The sequence below is a fragment of the Typha latifolia genome, chromosome 12 (assembly GCF_019914945.1).
Source record: "Typha latifolia isolate L0001 chromosome 12, TyphaL0001v2, whole genome shotgun sequence".
NCBI classification, from domain to species: Eukaryota; Viridiplantae; Streptophyta; class Magnoliopsida; order Poales; family Typhaceae; genus Typha; species Typha latifolia.
Window position 1 is genome coordinate 3,067,742 of NC_133097.1, and position 15,398 is coordinate 3,083,139.

Consider the following 15,398-nt stretch of genomic DNA (forward strand, 5'->3'; position numbering starts at 1 on the left):
CATCAGGTAGGGCAGCCACCAAGGCACTAAGTCTACATATTATATGGGTCCTTAAGATGGTTTTAAGTAATGATGGCTGTGCCACAAGTATGGACCATGCCAACCGCCGGCCGACACGTGCCGCGGCACTTGCTGACCGCGCCGTAAGAAAAGGAGAGAAAAAGGTAACACCTTCGCCGTCGCCTGAGCTCGCGTCGGGTGCCCTAGCCCGAAGGAGGGGAAGAAAGAGATCGAGAGAGAGAGAGAGAGAGAGAGAGAGAGAGAGAGAGAGAGTTTATCGGTTAAAACTTAAGTTGCAGACCCAAAACCGGAGTGGCAACGGCGAGCTCAACGGCGACGATGACGGCGAGCTCGACGACGAGGTCGATGGCGAAGCTATTATGAGGGGTGCCACATGCCAATACGCCGCCAACACGGCCGTGCCAACTGGCATGGTTTTAAGTACCTAGGCAATTAGTTAGGTGCTAGGCATCTCTTTTGAAATTTTTAGCAGTAATAGTACATTTATTAAGTTAAAAAGAAAATACTATTCAACTTGATATCCAAACCTATCTAATTTAAGTTACAAGGGAGTTCCTAATTCCTATTAAGTGGGTATTTTCAAGGTTTGAAATATTAGGATTGGGATTGGGATCGACATCGACATCAGCTTCCTAAAAAATGATATATATCAGTTGTATCAACTATTTTTAATAATGTAAAATTCTAAAAATTATTTTAAAATACAGAAAAATTCTTCAATTTTTTTAAAAAATGGCAGAAAAATAAATAATATAAATTGCTCAGATATTAAATTTAAAAGGAAACTCACTCACTCTCTCTCTATCTATCTATCTATTTATCTCTCTCCCACACACTCTCTTCTCCTCCGGCACTCTCTCAGTCAAAGGGAAATCTAAAAAAGGACTCATCTCTCCTACTCTCTCAATCACCCCCACTCTTGCTCTTCCTCTCTCTTGCTCTCTGATTCACTCTATCACTCACTTCCTCTCTCCCATTCTTTGTCACTCTATCTCTCTCTCTTCCTCTCTCTTACTTTCCCTCAACCTCTTGCTCTCCTTTTTGCTCTCTCTCCGTTGTTGCAGAATAGAGAGGGAGGAGGAGAGAAGAGGGAGAGCAAAGGGGGAGAGATAGAGGTAAGGAGGTCTTCGAAGAGAGAAAGAGGTGGGGAGGTCGCGGGAGAATGGGAGGAGAAATTGAAATAACCAAAAAAACAATTGATAAAAAAACGAATTACCTCAGATCATCGAAGTGAGGTCTCGTAGGATTCGTCAGAAGAAGAGCTCGTCGAACTTCTATTTTGATGGACCAACGTTGAGGGCTTCACCAAGGTGCATAAGAGAGAAAAAGCGAGAGATGAGTGTGTCTCGATTCCTGCTGAAAAAGGGACAACCGAGAGTTGGATATCCCTGAGTTGGATCCAAATGGGATCCAATCCATTTACTAACACATGTTGGGGTATCTTGGTCGAAATAGGTTTGATATGGATCAGGTTTCGATCGATCTCAACCAGAAACCAATCAATTAACTGGTTTCATGGTGGAATCAAGATCGGCTATGGTTGATCCTGATCTGTTACAGCCTATTCAGATTAGGACCCGTCAAAATTAACCATGGGTATTTTTGCCCGAATTCTACTTTTCTCTGAAATAAGGTAAAGAGAACGGATTTTTTACTATTGGAGAAGGGCATTTGGAACTTCCATGTGCACTTCAATATTTTATTTCCATATTAAATATTGGTGGAGAGTTGCACTCTCCAAGAAGATCTAGCACCCACCATATCACAATTAGCACTCTTTCCAAGATGATGTAACATCCACTATCACAATCAACAGAATTTTAGATAGAATTTGAATTTGAAGCATAACATTTTTAGTTGATAAATAGTACCAAAGACAAACTAGGTTCTAGGTTGTTCCTAGTTTACACATTCTAGAACTTACCTATAGGCTAAAACGACATGACAAATCTTGTAACACAAGATTTGCAGGGAAAGGATTGTCGCGCCAATGGGATATCAACACGTGGCACAGGCATGCTAAGATACTACCCCTATCACTATATGTTGATTTTAATTAATAAAAATTAAAGAGAAAATTATGGGAAAATATAAAATTGAGGGTAAGATTGTAATAATACTAAGTAGATCTACTACATAGAGGTTGATCTTAAGTCTTAACCCACATGTGTTTATAGATTGCAATTTCACCAATATACAAAAATTAGAATTTTCCACAAATTTTCCACCCTAATTTCAAAAGCACGAAAAGTAGGAAAATCATCAAATTAGAGCCTAATTGGTCTAGAATCCAAGTACATCAACTTATATGTATTATTTTCAACCATAAACTGTGGTTGAAATCGCAACATAAAAAAAATTATGGGTTTCCCAAACTATTATTCTTTGAAAATAGAATTAGAGAAAATCATCAAATTGAATTCTACTTGCAGATGGAATGCAGATTGAAAATTAATGGAATGCAATCACTAGAAGATTAGCACCAAAACATGGAAAACTAAAACAACAGCATCTTAACAATAGAGAGAACTCAGAGAACAAGAATAACGACATAACTATAAGCATACGAGCTCATTTTTCTATTTCTAATGAGATAGGGCATGCCAGTCATCTTAAAAGGTGTACTGAATTGCTTAATGCATAGAAGGTCTAGATGACAGAATTTCACTATAGTTATTGAATGGATTACTCATGCAAAGAACGTAAAATTAATATCATCCTAAGAATAGGAGGTCAAATGTGTTATATATAAGGGTCGGGGCTCACAGAATACTGTGGATTGCTAATAGATAGAGAAAGAACAACAGCATGCAGCACCCAGAATATAATTGAAAAGTAAAACAAAAACAAAAATTAGCCATATAGCCCATATCAATTGGCTCAATGAATGCTCAGAAACTAGTGGTGCTAACTTGTCATTGTTTCCTACAATCTGTAGGGTTTCTTGGCAAAGAACTATTCTGAGAAGTGATCTCTATTTTTGCAGCTGACATTCTACTGAGCAGCCTTTTATATATGATATAGTAATTCAACGTGAGTGATTCTCCATGGAGGCTAACATATTTTCACATTAGTGAAGCCAGAAACATCGACCAACAACCCATACACTGGTGATTCATGGGTCGAAGGTTGGAACCCATTTGATCTTTCACCGAGTTAGCTATTACAAGGACCAAGTCTGTTCTTAAGCTTTTCTACAATCTCCTTCATTGTGGTTCATAAAAGTTTGAAGGAAATGAAGATTTTCATTAGATTGTTCAGTCTTCTTCCAATAATTTTAATTCTATTCTGACCCAACCTTTCACTTATATTGATTTCATAGAAGAAAAAGTATGCCATATTAGCACTGTACCTTAACCAGAAACAAGCTAAATTGCAGGTTTACGTCAAGAAATTACAAATTAGTTCAACCTAAGTCCTAACTTTCTGAGCATTCTTGTGAAGTCTTATGGTGTACTCAGTGGGCACAAGTGGTAGGACTGAATATTGCACATTACAAGAATGTTCAAGTCTTCATGTTAGATAGAATTAGCTAATCAGGAACAATAGAGAATTAATGACAATATTTTGAGCCATATAATGCAACATGTGATTACATGATGTCAAGCAAGGTTTATATATATTTCTCCATTCTATACTGCTCTATAATTTCACAATCTTACATTCAAGCTTCTTCTAGTAGCTTACTTGCACATGCAATCAAAAACTATTTCCTGATGAAAGTTTTGTTTTGTGCTTAAGGTAAAATAAAGATGAAGGAGTAACTTGCATGGAGTGCATTGGCAATCGCTAATTATACACGAGGATTGATGTGCCAAGGGCACCAGTAGAGGTGATCATCGGGCAGGCCGAGCTGGGTTCGAACTAGGCACTCTATTCGCCAGCTCGCCCAAGAGTGGGTCAAATCGGGCCAACTTTGGGCTGGGCTAGAATAGTCTACTCTATTACCGCCCACCAACCCACGAAAGAGAGAGTTTAAAGGGCGGGTTGGGCTCTACTAGGTTCATCTTCCCTAGTTTCTTTAAATGGGTGTTCTATTGAGAGAAGAGAAGAGCCGCAACGACAAAGGAGAGAAGAAGAGAGCAAAATACGACCAAGAAGACAGTAAACCTTACCATTATCCTATTGAAGGGAAGGATTAGGATAGGCTAAAGCTCTAGAATCGATACTATACGAGTGCAATGGGCAATAGAATGTTCTTTAATGGCAGTTTGGTCCTCTCTGACCCCAAAACAGAGGTGTTCTGGTCGAGCAAATCCAACGGCGGCGACCGCCTCATCCTCCTTAACTCCTCTAACCTCCAAATCTAACAATGACTGTAGTCGTCAGAGCTACAGCGACGATGAGGATTGCCAGACGAGGAAGCCAACAACAACGAGGAGGCTTTTCCGGAGGATGGATCGGAGGTCGAGAGAAAAGGAGAAAGAATAAGTCCCCTCGATCGCAACGAGATTGAAGTCCAAGAGGCCAGCAATGACGACCACTCCAACCGCAAGAAGGTAGGAGATCATCGCCTTGCTGTAGGTAGCAATGGAGAAGACACGCGGCGGCAATCCTTTCACGCGTCGACATTGGGGAGGCTAGAGGCAAGAGTAATATGAGTAGAGGAAGAACTTAAACAAGCTGATCAGGCTGGGCTTTCGAATCATGCTCACAAGTTAGGCTAACTGGTTGAGCTTTTAGGTGGGCCCGGGCAGGCAAATACCTAGCCCATGCCACCCATCGCTTATTCGGGCTCCGATCGGGCTTGGCTCAAATCGGGCCCTAGCCGCACTTAACCGAGCAGGTTCGAGCTGTGCCTGAGCGAGTTGGGCCAATTGATCACCTCTAGGCACCACGGCATATCGACCTTGGCTCAAGACATGTGGAACCTATATGCCTTTACAAGGATGGACTAAATATGCCCAGATAAAATCTTTAAAGTATTTTCAAGGCTTTAAAATAGATTTCAGAGACTAAATTAAATATTTTGATATAAATATTGATATAAAACATGCAATTTCTCATAAAATATATATATATACTAGAATCATACACCAATTACAATTTGATGATTTTCCACAAAAAGAGGTTCAAATTTTTCTGACCTAGGGCTTAGAGCAAATATCTTTGGGAAAAGCAAGATTTACCTTTGATTTTTTAAATTTGAAGAGTAGTTTAAATAGATCAAGCACTAAAAAACAAATCAATTTCCTAAGGGATGAAATCCCAAATCAACTCAGATATGCACAATACCTATTGGAAAGGTTGGCACAGGCCGATATAAGGGAGTATCAATAGGGGTGTCAAAATAAATGAGCAGCTCAGGCTCGGCTTGACTGAAGCTCAAGCTCAACTTGGCTCGGTTCATGCTAAGCCGAGCATAAGCTTATTTTTGAAGCTTGATTTGAATTTTGAGCTAAGCCTAAGCTGTAGCCGGCTCGCTCAGGCTCAGCTCGATGGGCTCGTTACAGCCTTTTGCTCGGTTAGAAGACAGCCAACTATCGGCTATATGTATATATATATACACACACTTGAAGACTTATCGAGTAATAGAGATGCTCATGGTATACTATGTCTATGTCTATACCCATGGATGGCCGTGCTGGCGACATATCGACACGTGGCACGAGAAATGCCGCACGGCACCCCTCCTAATAGCTTCGCCGCTCACCATTGACCTCGTCGCTAAGCTACCCGTCGCCCGAGCTCACATCGAGCGACGATCGACGACGGCAACAGCGAAGGTGAGTATCCTTTACTTTTTTTCTCTCCTCTTACTGTGTTTGTGGCACAACCATCATTGCCTATGCCTATGCCTATGTATTACATGATAGAGTGCAAAGAGTTCTACAACAATAAATGTAGTCTCTTGTCAAGTCGCCATCTCTAAGTAGAGGTCTAAGCTTGTCAAGTCGAGAGAGCAATTGCTTATGGAGCTAAGGAGCTAACAATTCCTATTTATTTCGATAAGTAATTCAAAATAGAAAACATTTATTAGTAATATCAATCTCATGGTTTCCCATTTTAATCTCCCCCTTGCCATATTTCTGTAAGTGCCTCCAAACTCCAGCGGGAGGGTGAAAGGTCCAATTTTGGACCAGCGAGCAAACTTTGCATCACCACTTTAGAAAGAGAGAATGGGGAGAGGAAGAACTCAGATAAAGAGGTTAGAAAACTCAATGCAGAGGCAGCCCACATTCTATAAAAGAAGACGTGCCTAACAAAATCTCCTCCGACCTCCTCCTACTCCTTCAGTCTCCCCTTTCTCCATCGACCTTCTCCTCCGACTCTTTCAATAAGCCACTGTCGCCATCCCTCTTCTTCCAATCAGGCTCGGGCTCGACTCGAGCTAGGGCTGGCTCAGCTCGATTTAAGTTGAGCCGAGGCTAAATATTAAATTAGACTCGAAACCAATTACGAGCTGAGCCTAAACTAGAGTCGGCTCACTCAGGCTCGGCTCTTTTACACCCCTAAGTATCGAGACACTCTCATTGTATCGATGTTGGTAATTGAGTGGGACAACAATCCATAGTTATAAAGCTGATGATGATTTATATATTTCAAAAGATGATCTCTTGTCCATGGTTATACAGCCGATGATTTATATATTTCAAAAGACAATCTCCACTATAATAGATAAACTAAAAAGATATTGCAGTTTGACCATATATAGCCTAAATTTAGGACTGAAATCTCTAATTCTAACATGAATTGGTACAAAATATTATTTGATTCACTTTATGCACAAAACTATTATGAAGATTACTCCTTTAGAACTGCATGTAAATGTTTCAATCTTGGTATTTGAATTAAGGAGATTTAATGGCAATAGCACCTGACTGATTATTAAAGCACAAGATCTACTTTTTAATCCACTGCACCTGTAAATCAATTTATGGGTCTGTATAACAGACTCAAGAAGATTCACCCAAGAGACAGTTATCTGTATACCATTTTCAAGTTGATATTTCTAACTAAAGCCCTTCTGTGTTCTGACCGAAGTTTATTCTCGAGCTAATTAAAAGACTCTTAGATTTTGTAAGTAAAAGAAGATTAGATGACATGTCAAGAAAGTAGAGCACCTCTCGCTGGTCCTAAACACGGCTCCAGCGTTCTCCAGCAAAATCTTGAGAAGCTCCAAAGCTACAATCTTTCCCTTCATCAGTGCTGGATCTGCTGCTGCCTCCTTAGGAGGGGTCTTCATTGAGAGCTTACAAAGTGCCCGGAACACCAGGAATGCATCCCGCCTCAATTTGTTCCCAATCTGCACCTCCAAATCATCATCCCTGTCTCCCACGCTGTCCACCCCAAGTTCGTCTTTCCGGCCCTCCAGTGCAGTCTTGTACATGCTAATCTCCCAATACTTGGCATCAAGCATATCCTTATCCGTGGAGTCCAAGAGATCCGCTGGATTCGCACTCTCCACTGCGGTCGACTCAAATGCGCCGTCATGTGCGCCACTCCCTGCAGAACCAGACGCCGTCTTGGTGAGCAGCGGCGGTGTGGATTGGTTGAGCACAACATCGATGTCCCCAATGATCTTGGTTATGAACCCCTGGACAAAGTTGACGTCGCCAGCAGCAGCAGGGGAGGGATCGATAGGCTTCATCATCTCTGCGACGACAATGGGCTGCACGGGGACGGTGGAGGAGTCGGCCTCCATTCGGCGGAAGACAATGACGAGCATCTGGATCAAGGACGCCTTGGCGGTGGTCTGGTTGACGGGGTTCTTGCTGCCGAGGTAGAGATCGTAGCAGGTGCGGACAACGTGAAGCAGGGCGTCGCCGTGGATGCGGAGCGAGGTGGAGGTGACGGCGGAGAGGAGGGTCTTCAAAACGAGAAGCTCGATGTAATCGTCGGAGTTGGCGCCGGGAGGGTGGGAGTTGCAGACGGCGTCGATGAGCTGGACGAGGAGGCGGGAGTCAGGGGAAGGGGACGAGGGGTCGGCCTCGCCGTGGAGGTACGAGTGCGAGATGAGCTTCTGGACGCAGTCGAGGGCGGGATCGACAATCTTAGGGGAGGCGGAGGAGAGGGCGGAGATGAGAGGGGAGAGGATGGACTCCGACTCCGCCAACGAGAGGTCAGCGCGGCCGCCGTCGCGGAGGGGGCCAGGGAGGGAGGAGGAAGGAGAAGAAGGAGAAGAAGGAGTCTCGGGAGAAGAAGAAGAAGATGGGGAGGAGAGCTTGTCGATTAGGGATTTGCACTGGTGAGAGAGCTTCGAATGACCTTTGCGCCATGAGGCGTTCTTGATTACCTTCTCTAAGGTGGGAATTAGGATTGCCTTGAGCCGGGATTCGGCTTCCGCAGGGGAAGCCATCGCCGGGATTGTTGGATCTCGGCGGCGGAGAGTGGCTGATGATCCGGGGAGAGCTGGATCTGGGAGGGGAGTAGAGATCTTGGGTCAGGGGAGCTTTGAGGGAGGGAGCATGAAAATGTGCGGCTTTGTGGTTTTTAAGTTTAGCCCCTGAAGACTACATTATTTACGTAAATTGAATGCCGTTGACAATGTGGTTTCATAGTTTGGTTTATCTCCCCTCGTGGCTACTCTTACTCGTGCTTTTATCTTAATATAATTTTTGTATATATCTATGATTAAATTTAAAATATATATATATATATATATATATATATTTATATTCGTAATTATATAAGAATATATAGTTACAGTTCTTTTTTAGGATACATAACTACGAGTCCAAGACTACGAGGTCAAAAATATAAGTCATATTAAGATATTATTAAACTCAAAATTGAAACTGCCAAAATAATCCAACCGTTCGATCCCGGTCAAACTAGGCTCGAATCTAAAACCCCGCGGAGCGTGCCTGACTATTAACGTCGACAATTCCAATTATTATCATCTCTCTCAACAAAATCGATAAGTTGGCTGCAATATGGATAAAGTCTCTACAGCCATCAATGAATTCCAGATTTATGCATCATATAAGACAAATATTCTTTAGCACCCATTAATATTTGGTTTAATTTCGTTTAAACTCCTGCATTATTATTATTCTTGACATAAGCTCTTTAAATTTTTTTTATTACTCATATATATTTCCTAAACTAAGAAAACAAATTCACGTATACCTCCTTAATAAAAAAAATAATTATACAAATCTCTAAATCAAAAAAAAAAATTAATTCAGGAAATATATGTAGTAGAAAAATAAGTTCACAAAGTGTATACAAAAAATAACAATAGTTTGTAAGGTCCAAGTACAATTTTTCCTTACTATTTTTTAAGTCATTACCAATCAACATATAGCAATGCAACAATCCTTGAATTCTCATTATCCTTGCCATTTCATGATAATCGTGCATGTGTACTGTGATCTCTTATCTCATATAATATATATTACTACCTCTAGTAATCTTTCTTTTGATTCTGCAGACTTGCAGAGTAGAAACATTATCATCTAATCCTTATAATTATCTTCTTAATATCTCCTACTTGCCAATTTGGATTGTCCACCGAAATGGTTCTCCCTATCATTGTTGTTACAAAACTCGAGAAATTGGAGCTTTCTTCATCATTTTAGACTTCCAAATTTTAGAATAATATTATGTATCTTCACATTACAAATTTTAAAAACGTTTGCATCTTGTGAGTATTATTTATAGCAAGATTGAGATGTGTGAAATGAAATAAAATGAACATATAAACTAAGTTAACATGCTAGAGATCTACTGCAATAATTTAAATTGAAGTAATAATAAAACATTCAATTAGGGGATGCAAAGGTGTGGAAGCAAATCCCAAATGTTAATACGGTTAGATTTTTAGCATTGAATAATATATATAAAATATTCTAAATATTTTTATATTTTTATATGAGAATATATATAAGTTTTTTATAAGATTTGGTTTGAAGATTTTTTAAGATTTGAAGCAAGCAAGTCAATGCATTCAAATGTACACTGTGGATCGTATGAAAATACAAAAGCATATTTTCAACCGTTTAAATACACTCAGTAGATCATTCGAATATTCGAAAATAAAATGATATTTTTTATTAGTCAAACACATTTGGAACTCAGATCAAGTCGTTTGAAGAGAGTTATAGAACTCTACAAAATCTAAAATACTATGAGACCTTATTTAACTTGAATTTGGTCTTATCTTCATAAAGTATATTAGGGTTAGGATGCTCTAACCTTAGAGGACGTCGGTCATTGATTTGAGAAGAAGTTTTTAAATGAAATAACATTTTTCATCAACGGAGGTTTTGTTCATCGTCTACATTAAAAGGATTCGTCTTAAAAGTCACCAAAATGAAAAATCAACTTAAGAATTATTGAGATTGGAAATCAATCACAAGAATCAGTAAATCATAGGATCTAATGATTAAGACTGCTTTAGATAAAATCATAGGGATCATTGGGTTTTTTATAAGTTAGTTTTATAAATTACTATGATTTATTAGTGCTTAGTTTGATCCAAGTTTGGATTAATAGTTTTTTACCGTTTAGGTTTTTTAACGTAAAAATCTTAGTGTTCATCTTTGCTTTATTTGTTGTTAATTATTTCATAATTTTTACTCAAGCAAAGTGTTGGGAATTGTGCCTAGTATTTAAATATATACGTATATCTAGTTTTTTAATTAGTAGTATGGTAGACTCTCTTATCTTAGAAAGTGATTAGTTAGGCATGGATTTCCACATAGATGGATAATCCTCAATTAGATCTCCAATTTCTAATCAAGCAAATTATGGCTACTGGAAAGCTAGAATGAGAGCTTTCATGAAATCAATAGATGTGCGTTTGGCTTGTTGTAATAAACGGTTGAAGTGTACCAATGCACTTAGTATGAGCTTGTTGAAAAACCTATTGAGTCTTAGGAGAAATTGGACTATGAGAAAGTTACTTAAAATAGTAAAACTATAAATGTAATTTTTAGTTGTATTTCATGGGACGAATTCTGACGAATATCTACATGTGAGGTTGTTAGATATGTATGAGTAATTCTAGAAACCACACATAAGGGTACGAGTGCTATTAAGCTCTCAAAGCTTCAAAGATTGATCATACATTTTGAAACTCTTGGTATAGAAGAGAATAAATTTTTTGATGAGTTTTGTGTTAAACTTAGTGACATGGTGATACCACTTTGATAAGTCTGATACCAATGATAAGCTCTGATACCAATTGATAAGTTCTGATACTAATTTGATAAGATCTCGAACCAAGATAGGCTACGCAACGATTCCTTCATACAAGAATCAGTTTGCATAACTATAGGAAAATATTCGTCAAATATTCTCTAGTAGCTAGAAAATTATGAAACTATTTGAGTTAGATCCCTAACTTCATGATATACACCTTTTGTATTTATGCTTTTTGCATATTCAGATGGTAGCAGGGACAAAAATACAAAATAACATGGGTAATGGTGGTGGTGATGGGTGGAGTGGATGTTAGGGTTATGGATGAGTATGGAGATGAAGGTGGATGGTGGATGTGGTTAAGGGATATAGATAAAGGGAACGAAATGGTCGAGATCCCAAAGAAGAGGGGGACTCGACAGTCGAGGGAGATTAGAAGTTAGGAGAAACCTTGCCAACGGTAGAGGTGGAAAGATGATGAAGAGGGAGGAGGGAGAAGTCTAGAGAGAAGATAGGAGGCAAGAAATCAATAGTCCATTTGCATAATGAATTTGACTACCATCCATATATATATATAGAGAGAGAGAGGCTAGCCAACAAGTCCTAAAACCATATGAAACCCTAATTTTAGAATTTTCTCGTCGATCGTGTTCAAACGTGCTAAAAACATTCTCCTGTATGTGCGAACGCGATGCAAGCTTTCGAACGTGGGCGTTCGAACTTGCCCAACCACATTTGAACGCACAATATGCGTTCTCTGTATTTGTGAACCCGATGCAGGCGTTCGCAAGGGCGTTCGAACGCGACCCCTCCTGCGTTCGAACGCGACCTACAGGAATTTTAGTTTAATGATAATAAACACCTAATGCAATAAGAAAAGATCATAACTAAGTGTATCAGCCTACCACGCATCCCCCACCTTACCCTCAAGGTGGAAATTCGGGAAAACGCTCCAAGATATCAGTCTCGAACTCCCATGTCGCCTCATCAGATGGCTTGCCAAGCCACTCAACTAGAATCTCCATCTCTAATCTAGTACCATGTCATCGTCGGCGTCTAGCAAATATTCGAACTCGCTCTGCAATCTTTATCTCCTCCAATGGCTCTAGTAGAACTGATCCAACAATCTCATGATCTCCAATGCGCTCTCTCAACAATAAAATATGAAAAAGAGGATGCATTCTCAACCCTTCCGGCAGCTCCAAACGATATGCAACCGGACCAATACGCTCCAACACCTGAAACAGACCAAAGTAGCGATGTGCTAACTTTTGGTTACGCATCGGACGTAAGGTCACCTGTCGATATGGCTGCACCCTCACAAACACCCAACTATCGATGTCGAACTTCTGCTCCCTATGGCTACGATCATAAACTTACTTCATGCAATTTTGAGCAAGTTTAAAATGAGCACGCAACCTCCTCAATGTGACGTCTCTATCCATCAAAGCTAAGTCCACCTCTGTACGATCTACAGATGCCATTGGATCATAAGCACATAATGTCGGAGCCGTGCATCCATACACCACCTCAAATGGAGTCATGCTAATGTTGCTATGGTAGGCGGTGTTATAAGACCACTCCACCCACAGTAAGAACTCCAACCATCGTCTCGGTATCTCTTCCATAAAGCACCTCAAGTACTGCTCAATGCTTCGATTGACCACCTCGGTTTGGTCGTCCGTTTGTGGATGATAAGCCGAATTGAAGTTTAATGGAGTCCCCTGCAACCTAAAAAACTCAATCCAAAAGTCACTCATAAATTACACGATCACGATTAAGACAATCGTGCGTGGCATGCCATGTAACCGAGCAACATCTCTAACAAAAATTTCAGCCACCGACTTAGCTGAAAACGGATGTGACAATGCTGAAAAGTGTGCATACTTGCTCAATTGATCAACTACCACAAAGATAACGGAATAACCACATACCAGCGGAAGACCCTCTATGAAGTCCATAGAAATGTCTTCCCAAACACGGTCCGGTATAGATAAAGGCTATTGTAATGCCTTCGGCCAGCACAGGCACATGCACGCCCACGCGTCGACACGGCACGCGTGGCACACACGACAGGTCGGGCGGGGCCCATCACGCACAGATGCTCTCCTATGCACATATAATCATGACATCATCAAATAATACCTACTAACCTATCCATGATCACATAATTCATCACCAAATATGTTAGATTTTTAAATGTTGGCAATTATGTACAAAATATTCTAGGTGTATTTTTACATGTATATGAGCTTTATACAAGTCTAGAATATCTCTGGTTTGAATAATTACAAGATTATTGGAGAAAAGCTGTTGAGTTCACACCACGTTCGAATGCGGTGCGTTCACAAACGCATTCGAACGCGGGTACTTGCGTTCACACAAACTGAGAGCTACATTCACAAACGCGTTCGAACGCGAGTACTTGCGTTCACACAGACCGAGAGCTGCATTCACAAACGCGTTTGAACGCAGGTACTTGCATTCACACAGACCGAGAGCTGCGTTCACAGACGCGTTTGAACGCAGCGCGGGTACTGCGTTCGAACGCGGGTACTACGTTCACACAGACCGAGAGCTGCGTTCACAAACACGTTCAAACGCATCTTGGAGAATTCAAGTTGTCGCGTTCGAACGCACTTGGGCCCATTCAAACGCACCTGAGATCAAGTCATGCCGTTCGAACGCACCTGGATCGCGTTTGAATGCACCAACGAAGTTTGAAAATATTGGATTCTCGTGAGTTCGGATAAGACTTGGATTTGACTCTATCTTGGAGATCATATATAAGGATTATGATGCCCTATCTCTAAAAAGGTTGAAGAAGCATTATTGAAGGAGACTTCTTGAGGCTACATCAGTTCACAAGATTCCACTCATCTACAAAACTTAATCTTTCGTCTTAAGGTCTATCTAGACGAAAGATCAATCTCGAGGGTTACTAAGGTTGGACTTCAATCACGAGAAGCAGTGAATCGTGGGTTCTAGCGAGCAAGACTGAGAGGAACAAAGTCGTTTGGATCGACAGGTTATTTTGTGAGTCAGTCTTGTAACTGCTACTATACTAGTGATTGGTTTTGATCCGAGTTTGGATCCGTTGTTTTTTCTCGTTTAGGTTTTTCCACGTTAAAATCTTGGCGTTCATCTCTGCTTTCGTTCTTAATATTTCTACGAACTTTTACTTAAGCGAACGAGTGATATCATTGCCTAGTATTTAGATACATACTTGTGTCTAGGGGTTTTTCAAAATAAATCATACTATTAACCAAATAAATCTATTAACATATGAATATCAAAGTCCATAATAATATACACTAGACCACTGCATAATCTGGCAGGACCCACATAGGCCACAACAAACCACCAATATACAACTAAAACAATCTAATACAAGAGTACGCCATGATTCGACCTGTATTATATAAATCATCGTCTAATACAAAAGAATACAAATATCAAATACTAGTATAACTCAATTTCTACATAAACTATCATCTATACCGTCTCGCATCTATAGCTCACCTCATTTTTGCTCTAAAATATATCGTTAGGATATCTCAAGGCGGTATCACATACCATAATATCTGTGGGGGTTAAAAAGAAAAAAAATAAAATAGTCATGAGCAAAAGGCTCAGTGAATAGACCTTACCGCGAATTGGTGATGCCAAATAGAGAGTAAATCAAGTACTGGATAAATGAATAAGCAGCATGATGTCATGTATGAGCATGTATATATGTATCCTCAATGATATATATATTAATGAAATTAATTCTCATGAATGAGCATATTATATCCTCAACCAAAAATATATCACATGATGAAATTACCATATAACATCACCCAATATAATAATATATCATGTATAATAATTATGATCCAATGATATTAGTCACATCAATAATGATACATGATGCATGCCAACCACTAGATAATCGTATATGTCAGAACTAGATATAATTCACATCTCTCACTATCACAATCATCCGTCTCAACTTTGAATATCATCTACCATGCTAGACTACGGTATCCGGCCCCAAACTCGATACACATCATGTCACAAGCTTAGATCATACCCTATCATACGCTAAGAGTATCTCTATAGATAAATCATACCCTGCCATACGCTAATGGTATGTTTGTAGATAAATCATACCCTACCATACGCTAAGGATATCTCAGAAGAAAGTAATCATACCCTACCATACGCTAAGGGTATATCAATGATAGTTGTACCCTATCATACTCTAAGAGTACACCCATCAACCATCACCATACTCTGTCATACAC

General features: G+C 39.9%; 1 protein-coding gene across 1 annotated transcript in view; it reads right to left on the bottom strand.

Moving 5' to 3' along the window:
* LOC140798733 (brefeldin A-inhibited guanine nucleotide-exchange protein 2) overlaps nt 1–8,489 on the bottom strand; it is a 35,754-nt gene extending 27,265 nt beyond the window's left edge. The window contains exon 1 of the mRNA XM_073152754.1: nt 7,086–8,489. Coding sequence (XP_073008855.1) covers nt 7,086–8,320 — 1,235 coding nt within the window. The 5' untranslated portion in view covers nt 8,321–8,489. The remainder of the gene's footprint in view (nt 1–7,085) is intronic.
* Between the last annotated feature and the right edge of the window lie 6,909 nt (nt 8,490–15,398).